At 34.9% G+C, this 10,897-nt stretch overlaps 1 protein-coding gene across 1 annotated transcript; it reads right to left on the reverse strand.

Annotated features, from left to right (window-relative positions):
- Positions 1-7,615: 7,615 nt before the first annotated feature.
- slbo (slow border cells) lies at positions 7,616-10,654 on the reverse strand. Its single transcript, XM_068289632.1, has one exon. The coding sequence runs from the start codon at positions 10,021-10,023 to the stop codon at positions 8,671-8,673; it is 1,353 nt and encodes a 450-aa protein (XP_068145733.1). The 5' UTR covers positions 10,024-10,654; the 3' UTR covers positions 7,616-8,670.
- Between the last annotated feature and the right edge of the window lie 243 nt (positions 10,655-10,897).

Here is a 10,897-nt window from a genome sequence, read left to right on the forward strand (position 1 = left end):
AAAGAGTCATAAATTTGTAAAAAATTTAAATAGTTTTTTTTTTTTTAATAATGAAAATATATAATAAATTAAGAAAGTCTAAGACATCATTAAGTTTAATTTACTAAAATTTCTTTTAAATCTTGTTTAACTACGATAAAAAGTGCATTTGACTCTTAATTACTTATACTAGGACTAGGACTTAAAGATTTAACCCTAAGAACATTAAAAATTTAAGATTTAACCCTAAGAACGTTAAAAATCTAATCCAAATTATATACTTAAGGATTTAATTCAATAATTATTTTATTATTTCAAATCTATCTATTTAAGAGAAATAAAAAATATTCTTATTTGCTAGAAAAACTAATTGGAAGTTTTGTAATAGTTAAAAATTAATGAACTAATTTTGTAATTATTGACAAACAAGTTTTAACCCACATAACTGACTAAGAATTTCAAAAGTTTTAGCGCAAATAAACAAAAATATTAAAAACTTCTTAAATAAAGCAAAAATTTATTGAAAATTATTATACATATGTAATATCTAAAAATTTTCTAAACATTTTCAAGACCTCAACACTTAAGTTAAGAAAATCAAGTAATTTTTAAATATCTTCTCATATTTAGGTATAAAAAAGAATTGATTTATTAATTAATATCAAAATCTATTGGTTCCAATGAAATGTTCAATCAAATATCTATATAAAATATGAGTTGGAATATATGAAAATCAATTGAAATGTCTTGAATATCATATTTGAATATATTTTTAATATCAAACATCAAAAATATTTATAAAAGTCAAACGAAATGGAATAAATTTTCAACTATTTTCAAGTCAAAACATTTGAAATTGATTAAAATTCATTCAGAAGTAAATTCCATTTATGTAAAGAAAAAGAGTATGCAAATGTCGTTGTAAATTATATTATGTACCTAAATCTGTATACATACATATATAATTTTATGTATATATTTTATTTCTCTTGGTCTTTTTCCTTTAGTTTATCTCTCTGAATGTTCTATTTGGACAACTAGGCAAAGGTATACGCCAGATTTTTCTTATGCTGTAAATTGTTAATAGATGAAGATGCTGAGATATAGATATACAATCTTTTTTTTTTTTTTAGTATTTTTGCTAGGCATACAAATTGATTTGTTTTTAATTGTTGGTCTTTCTCTTTGGCTTTTGTTTCTTGGCTTTTGTTATTGTTATTAACTTTTTGTTTCGCCTCAATGGGCCGAAAAGTGAGTCGTGAAGATTGCATTGGAAAATATTGCGTAATGGGAGAATAGGGGGAGGGGGAAGGTATATCAATTAGTTGGTAGGAAACTTTATATACATATGTATGTATGTATCTATGTCTGTGGGTCAATTTTGGATTAATTTCATTTCCCCTTTCTTTCGCCTCTCTTCTTCTCGTTGCCGATCATGAAAAATGTCTTGATTTTGGAGTTCGTCTTTTTGATTTATAACGGAAAAATCGTTTAAGCAAACAAAACCGAAAATACTTTGCTTGTTGTTGTTGGTTTTTCTGTTTTTTTGTTTTGTAGGCCACGTTAATAAGCGCAACATAACGAACATAATATCTTAACTTGGTCATCAGGCACAACAAAAGAAAAGGCATCCCAGCAGCAGCAGCAGCTACAACAACAACAACAACAACAACAACAATAAAAGCAGCAGTTGTGGATCGTGAATATTACATAAGAGCCATACACACTCTCGGTTATAGATACATGAGACTCGAAGCGGCGTCTCAGAGACTCTGGACTGACTGAAGCTGTATCTAGCGACTGGGCCAAAAACATGGCGGACCGTCGAAAAGAAAATAGTCAAAGTATTGTTGGTGGAAAAAAAAAACGAGGGGAATAGTTGCTGCCAGAGTTAGATAGCAAAAGTCAGACTCAGCTTGGCATAGAAAGTGAAACCGCACGATCGTTTGCCAGTTGCCAGGCGAATGAATGAATGCTAGTTAGATACAACAGCGGGGAAAGACACACACAGTGAAGGAGAAAGAAAGACAGAGACAGAGAGAGCGAGCGAGAGAGAGATAGAGAGACAGAGAAAGAGAGACTAACAAAGAGGCTACAAAAGCTTGGCTTAAAATATAAACCAAACAGCAGCAACAGCAACAACAACAACAACAGCAGCTACAAACTATTACTCAATCTGTGCTAAAAAAAAAAAACAACAACAACAACAAAAAAACAGAAATACAATAATAAAGATAGATAGATAGATGCATAGATGTAAAGTTGGTGGGCAAGAAAAGCAAGAAAATAAAAATGAAGTAACCCACTTTTTTTCTCTGTTGTGTTTTCCTCTCCGTTATGGTTTTTTAAAGCAACAGCAACATCATAGCCAACAACAACAACAACAATAACTTTTGATAAAATGTATAACAATCGTCAGAAAAAATAAAACTGGAACTGAAGTGTGAAAGATGAATTGGTTGGCTGCTTGTCTGGGGGCATGACAGAAGATGGTAATGGTAGATATTTATTAGGGATTCCTACAAGTTAATGGGCTTGCAGTTTGTGACTTCGAATGCAAAATGGATATCAATTGTTCAAGCCTTCTTTTTTTCATATATATAACTTGCTAACGAAGGGTTTCCACTGACAAAGATGAACCCTTTCGATATTGAGTGCTAAGTTCATGAAACTCTTTGTCCCTGTACAAACTGCCTTGGCTTATTATGAGTTGGAAATTCGATTCTGTCAAAATTGAGCATAAAAAGTGTTTACTAGAATTGAATGCTAACAAGTTTTAGTTATAGTTTTGTTACTAGAATTGGATTTCAACCTTAAACAAAAAACTGTCTGGATTTCAAACTTTCTTCTTGAAACAAAAGGTCTAAAATAATTAACTACTTTTAGTCTACAAAGAAGTATCCTAGAACCAATTGCTTAGTAATTGATCTTGTTAAGAAAATTCTTATTGGTTGAATTGGCATACCCTGCGTATACATTATTTATGGACATAGAGCTAAGCCTAGCCCACTGCAATTGAAATTTTCCTTTCTTTAACAACTCATATGGCAGAAACATCAATTTTGATAAAGATTAAAGTAACTTCATGCATTAGTTTTACATTAGCTGTAAATAACACATACGCAGCGTGCGCCGCTTTGACAAAAAATTACTTTTCGCAATAAGAAAAATGACTTATTTCAATTCAATTGAATTCAATTTCAATTCTTGATGATAAATTGATTGAGAAAAAGCTGATAGCTCGTTTTATATTATTTAAATTATATATATTCATTTTAAACACATATTATTGAATAGAAAACAAAAGGTTTCCTCCCATTTAGAGTGATTAAATTAATTATTAGTTTTCGTATTAGTATTTTCGATTGGCATAACTAACTTTAAGCAAATGCTACTAAAATAGATTGAACTAAATTAATGCAAATGTTTGTTTTATAGACGCAGTTAAACTAATTCAAAGTATAAAAGGTAACTTTGTAATTTGTTCTGATTCTCTCTCATCTATAAAATCTATCGGGAACATTGACAACAACAACTTTTACCCAACATTAATTAGGAATCTTCTTACCAAATATGCACCCAAAATAAAACTTTTTTGGATCCCCAGCCATTGAAGGGAACGAGCTTGCTGATTCGGTAGCCAATTCTACAATTTTTAGTCCGTTCTTAGAAGCAAAATTATTCAACAACTTAGGAATAACATTGAACACTGCAACAAGTCAACACTAGCCTTACGAAATTAAGACACTATGTAAAATTAAATACATATAAAAATAGTAAGGCTTAGACTAGGACACCTACGGCTCATCCAACAAGTATATATCGACCCCAACAACATCACCCGATGCCCAAACTGCTTATGTGCAAGTAACCTCGACATTACCCACATCCTTAAAGAATGCCCAGCACCTAAGGAACCAAATTTTTAAAAATACCTGCCCCCTCTCCACCCTTTCCGAACCCACTCCAGAAAATACATCCCAAATAATCAAATTCCTTAACCTTACACAAATGAACCACTTAGACCTTAGCCGCTTGCGCTTCAGTTCATAAGTTAGCAATAATTTTTATTATTATTAACTTTATTATAAATAAATAGATCAATTGCAATTAATTGATATCTTCATCACTTGATTTTCAATATTATCTTTTACTAAGCCATTTGAATTAAAGTTCATATAATTTAAAGTTCTTGTTTTTAGTTTCGTTAACATTTACATACCTACCAATTAATGTATATTGGATCAGAAATCTGATTGATCTGGATCTGTTTTTACATTGAGAGAAGTTTTAATTCTGATAACTGATAAAGAGCTGAAGATCGTGTAAGTCAGCAAAAGGTTTCAGATTGCTGATCAGGAAATGGAGTCAAACGGCGCAAGGATTCCAATTTAAAGGGAATATTTCTTATAAAAATGCTAAAAAGAGATCATCCAATTATAAGGCGTTTTTCTGCAATGTAAAACAAAATGAAGGAAGAACAAACTGCACAAATATATGATGTTTGCAGTGCCCATCTTAGAGAAGAATGTAAGACCACAATTGGCCTCTGCTGAGACCCTGCCAAAATAGAAAACAAAACAGAGGAAGAAAAAAAACGCCACAACGAAAGACAAACAAAAAATGTCTAATAAAATGTCAGCCATATTTAGGCGGCAAAAAACACACAGAAAACATACGAAAGAGAATGATGGGACAGCCCAGACAAGGCAATGTATATGGGCTGCCAGGCGCGACAGTTGGCTCGACAGGTTCCCTAGCCTATGCCTCTGCCTCTGCCCTATCCCTCTGGTCGGTGGGATGAGGGGCACCCTAAGGGGGCACGTGTGTCACCGTGTGTGTGTGTTTGTGGATGCCCAGACAATTGCAAGGCGGCCTCGTGTTGACACAATTTGACAGTAAGACAAACCCGAAACGAAAAGCAAATTTATAAACGACATGAACAAAAATTAATGCAACTAAAAATGACAAATTAACGCACAGTGAAAGCCCAAAAACCGAAAAGCAGCCAACAACAACAGTCAAGACCAAGCCGACCCCGGCCAGATAATCACTTAAAAAGGTTTGGGCTAAGCCCTTTCTTACCGAAAAATGAGAAAAAAAAAATGGAAAAAATAAAAAGACAAAAGGCAAAAGAAAAAAAATTACACCCAAGGCAACTTTCTTTCTAAATGCTCAATTTGTCTAGGCTGTAAATGAGACCTATCTGACCTAACCGAGCACTCCCCTCTGTTGTTGGATCATGAGACGCCTTACACCCTCCCTTCCCACACACCCTTCTGCATACCTTTGCATTGTTGAGCAGTTTGATTGATGAAAGCTAATTGCGCGTGCGTTCCTAAGTGCAGCAGCAGCAGCAGCAGCCTCCGAAATGCAAGTAAACAAAAGTGAAAATGTTCGACTTGTGGGTGCATTTCTACCTCTACTTCTCAGTCAGTCACTCAAAATTCAGACAGAAACCTTAAAGCTCCCTTTTTTTGATAAGGGTTCTAAGCCGGATTTCAGGTGAAAGTTGCCTCCTGTCAAACACATGTCACTCCATCATTGTGGAAAACGTGATTATCATCTTGTGCTCGTTCATAATGAGCAACTCGAATAATTTTCGGTTTGCCAAAATAAATGCTGCACAATTACTGCCCAACTAAGCGCCAAGCAGATGTAACACACGGCGTATGAGTTATGAGTGCCAAATGATAAATTTGCAACAAGCAACTGCAGCGGCAACCTCAACAAAAATATTGTCGGATTTTTCATTTTTAATTATGGCTGCTGCGTTAATTTGCAAATGCGAAAAGAAGACAAGAAATAAAGAAAAATTGCAAGGGAAAAATCAAGGAAATTGTACAACAAATGACTTAAGGTGGACAGAATGATAATTTTTAATTTATATGGGACATCAACGAGGCAATGTGAAAAGGCATCATCCACAACAAATTAGGATTACGATGAGACTTCTTCTAATTGGACTGAGCAAGTAAACAAAAGCAACCGAAATAAATCAAAAGTTTTATATACAGTGAAACCTCGATATAACGAATCTGAGGGGGATCGCAAAATTATTCGTTATATCTATTGATTCGCTATAGGTACTGAAATGTAAGACCTTAGTCCTTTCAAGGGACTTAACAAAAAATTCGTTATATTGGGTTTTTCGTTATAACGAAGTTCGTTATATCGAGGTTTCACTGTATTCAAGTAATAAACAATAATTGACTTTCGTTTGATTTAAAATTATTTTGCATTTTACCTATTGAAAGTCTAAAAGTTAAGTAATATCATTTGGAGAATATTTAAGAAACTTTTCTCTATCCATACTCAGACAAAATTAAACTATTTAGATATATTTAAAGTTAAGTTCGAGTTAAGTTATTATCTATGCGAATTTCGCGCCAAAGAATTCTCAAAAACATATGACCTAATTCGACATAGTCGTATCCATACTAAAGAGAAGCCCTATGCCTGCACCCAAAAGGAGTGTTTCGAACTGTTTTCCACTAGAGCCAAACTAAGAGAGCATCAGAAGGCTTTGCATTGCCCGCCTGAAGAACCTAAAGAGAGATAAAACTCTGAAACGTTTACTGAATGCGAATCCCGAGATAGACTCCCCAATTCATTCACACGTCTGCTCCCAGTGTGGTAAATCAGACACCTGCTAATCCATTCGAAAATCCAACCCCACTCATGTCATATCTGTCTGAAAGCTTACACCCTAAAGTGTACGTCATTTATTGACCCATCAAACAGATCACATATCGCTTAATTGGCAAGTCTGTGGCAAATCATTCAAGAGTCGAACTTCTTTGAATCTACCTTTAACTAACTTTTTCCAAATGAGAGGCTTTTTTGAATTTAAGACCAAAGAGTAAACTCCTAAACTAAACATATTGTTATCCTTATAAAATGTTTTGCATTTTACATGTTCCCCCTGTTTAAGTATAAATTAATAAGTTAAAATACTTCTGTCGAATCTTTTGTAATTATATTTTTATGGCCACTACAGTATTAGTATAAGGTATTACTTTAGACCCTAAATAATTTTGTATATATCTGGATAAATGGAAAGACATTAAGATATTAAAATAACTCTAAATGCGTTTTTTTCGATACTAAATTGGTTTGCTGTTGATTATCTAAATGCAATACTCAAAACTGATATGTATTTATTATTTAATATTGAGTAGTTAATGTAACTAATATAACTATAGCTTTCAGATAAGAGTAGGAAAAACATCTTCATGACTACCAAGTAAATTCAAATTGGTCCAAGATACTAAAAATCAAGAAAGATCTCCGTAAAACCTCTGAGAATATTGTATTGGTATCCCTTTTTAAAGATTGTATTTAAAGATTATGTCGCCTAATTCTTCTTTTAACAAATATCTACTTAAAACTCAAAGAAGAAAAACATTTTTTCAATTAAATAGATAATAGATGAAATAATTCTGATGACTAAAAGAACTAACCAGAAATGTTTTGCAAGTTCTCTAAAAAAAGTTACTTTTTTTAAATATTTTAACTAAGTAGATGCTGTAAACATTACTTACAAAAATATAATTTAAATGGTTGTTCTAAATGGAAGAAGATATCATTTGGTTTGAGATAACTTTAAGATATAAGAAGAGATCATTCAGATTCGTTTCATGTTATATATAGTTTTATATTTATTTATTTAAATTAATTAGATTTGCTTTACAATTGGTTTGCTGTTTTTGTTTTTGTTTTGTATTTTAAACATTATATAAATTTATAAATTAAAAATGAGAACATTGCGTTGGCCTTAAAAATTAATAGCATTCTTCGTCCTAATCGCTTAAAATACAAATTTCAATGTTTTTTTGATAACATTTTCCACTTTTGTTTTCTTGTTTTTAAGCATTCTCATTAAATTTGCTAAATTTTTAAATTACACAATAACAATATATATTGTATACATATAATTATTAACCTTAACAATTTTTGGATGCATTTTAAAAAGCAGTTTAGTCAAGCTTACAGCTAATAGATTTGCTAATAAAAGGTTCTTGTGGTTGTATATAGTTTTTGTTGTTGTTGTTTTGTTTTGTTTTGTGTTGGGTAAGGGGAAGGGGGTGAAGGATTTGATATCCTTGCTAAAGATAAAGCTTATGGAGGGGAAGTTGGGGCGGGGGGAGCATTAAGCGTAGCTCAAGCTGTACACCATTTTACAAAAATATACAAAATTTTCTTTTCTTTTCGTTTGTTTGTTTTTTTTTTTACATAATTACACAAATATATATATATATAAAATATACAATTTACAACAATTTGTTTTGTATTTTCAGTTTTCTTTCCTGCGTTTTATATATATATATTTTCAACATTGTTTTTTTTTTCTCTTTGGCTTAACTTATATGATAATGATGTATATATATACACATATATGTATCAAATATTTTACAGTCATTTATGGATTAAGTACAAAAAATATAACAAAAATGAAAGTTAAAGAGAGAGAGAGAGATAGATATAGATGGAGAGAGAGAAAAATGTACAAAGGAATCATTAGGAAGGAAAATGAAGCAGCAGCTGACGAGGATAATGATTATGACGATGGGGAAGAGAAGAGCTTAAGAGCTACCCACACAGCAGTTTTTGCATTTTGAATCTTTGATTTTTGCAGGAATCATCATAGGAATCCATTTAGCAGGTATCGGTATCCATTATCAATCACAGCTACAGCGCATGCTCGTTGGTATTGAGAAAACTGCGACACACACGACTCACTTCGGGATTGGCATGATTCATTAGCTGCATGTAGATCTGTTTGTGCACCTGCAACTCATTGGTCATTTCGCTCAGTTGCCGGATGAGGGCATCTTTCTCTTTGAGCAAGGATTTGACCCGCTCCTCCACTTCCCGGGAACGGACTTTGGCCTTCTCACGACTCTTGCGCACGGCAATGTTATTACGTTCCCGTCTCCGGCGATATTCCTCGGTGCCCTTGTCCACATGCTTGTTGCCATGCTTTCGATGATGTTGCTGCTGGGCCGCCTGTTGCTGTTGCAGTTTACTGTGATGCTTGAGCAAGTGCTGGGCCCCGGCAGCGGCAGCCAAATGGGGCAGATTGTGATGGGCCAGCACATTGGCTGTGGTTAGATTGGTGAATTGGCTGCCATTTACATGGGAGTTGTTGCCATTTTGCTGGCCATTGCTGTTGTTGCTGTTGTTCGTAGACATCGAGGAGCCGTTGGTGTTGCTGCTGGCGTTCGAATAGCCATTGTAGAGGCCATTGGCATTTGTCATAAACGATGCCTGTTGGCTGGCCTCTTGCAAATGTCGCCGATATTCAGGATCTATGGGCTCCTCCTTGATGGTGCTGGAATCGGAACCCACCGAGCTGTTCTCATCGCTGGAATTATTGTATGTGGCATGGACTGGCTGTGGCATATAGGCCAATGCACCGCCCCGGCCATAGGCATGTTGCTGATTGCGCAGTGTTTGTTGTTGCAGCACTTTGGCTGCTGCCGACACCATGCCACTGGGCGGCAATGTGGCCGATAAGCCACCTGGACTGGTTACCATATCACTGAATATTCCCAATGTTTCGGTATCACGGAATTGATCGTCGATCAGATGTTGTAAATCCAATGTAATCTCTTGTGTGGTCAATTCATCGAGATCCGTTTGTGTTGTGTATTGTTGTAGCATTTGTTTTTGTAGCAAATTCATATTGTTGTTGTTGTTATTACTGGTGTTGTTGTTATTGTTATTAGTCTGCTGCTGCTGTTGCATATGATGCATGGCAGCAGCCTGTTGCTTGACCAACAATGCAGCCGTATCCTGGCTTGGATTATTATTATTTGCATCCGTTGTCTGTTGTTGCTGCTGCGGTAGTTGTTGTTGCTGTGGTATTTGTTGTTGCTGCTGCTGCTGTTGCTGTTGCTGCTGCTGCTGGTTACTGGACATCGCCGTTAGTGTGATCTGGCCAATGGTTGCCTGCTGTGGTGGCGGCTGTTTCTTTAGATCCAGCTGCGCCAACGTTTGCACGGCATCGGCGTACATCTGTGGCGATTCCATGTTCAGCATTTTCAATTGGGAAAATGAGGGTAAAATTTTGATGCCTTTTTTCGAACCTTAAATTTTGTCGGAAATTTTTCTCTATTCTTTTTTACTCGCGAATATTGGCAATAGGTTTTTTGCTTTTGTTTATTAAATTAAAAGATTTTTGTTTGTTATTCTTGATTTCTTGAATTATCCAGTTCTATAACATTGCACTTTCTTTCATTTGGTTTGGGGGTTTCAAGGGATTCGGATGCAGTGATTCACTTTTTGTGTTTCATTTTTTAGCCGCCTTTTTAAATTGTCACTGGCTTAGGCATTGTTGCAGTTGTTGTTGTTGCTGCTGCAGTTTCACTTTATTATTCTTTGTGGTTTGGTTTTTTTTTTCCTTTTGGTTATTTTTTTTTTTTTTTTTGCACTTTCCTGGCCGCACGCGTTCGAACAACTGAAGTGTTTCACCAATGATGCAACAGATTTTATACGAGAAGGCAAGCTCCTGAAGAACCGTTAGGCAGCAGGCCAAAGCTGAGCGAGCTTTTTCAATTTTTCTATATACATTTATAATCTCGACGACGGTTTCTTGTAATGTATTTTATTTGTTGTTGTTGCTGTTGTCTTGCAGAGCAAAAGAAGGAGAGCTTCGCGACCGTCGCTTACAATTGGTAAATTGTAACTGTGACAAAATGCGAACGCGGCAAAGTGAAAAAGTCTTTGGCGCAAAGAAAATTGAGCAGCCAACGTCGACGCCAGCAGCAGCAACAGCAACACAAAGCACAACGAGCGCATGTAACAGCAGCTAACCAGAGTGAGCACGCAAAAGACAGAGAGAAAGAGCAAGGCAGAGAGAGGGAGGGACGGGGGTAGCTTAGCGATCGCCATAAAAGCCCGAAAATTACGTCGT

This window comes from Drosophila tropicalis, unplaced genomic scaffold, assembly GCF_018151085.1.
Source record: "Drosophila tropicalis isolate 14030-0801.00 unplaced genomic scaffold, ASM1815108v1 contig_593, whole genome shotgun sequence".
Taxonomy (NCBI): Eukaryota; Metazoa; Arthropoda; class Insecta; order Diptera; family Drosophilidae; genus Drosophila; species Drosophila tropicalis.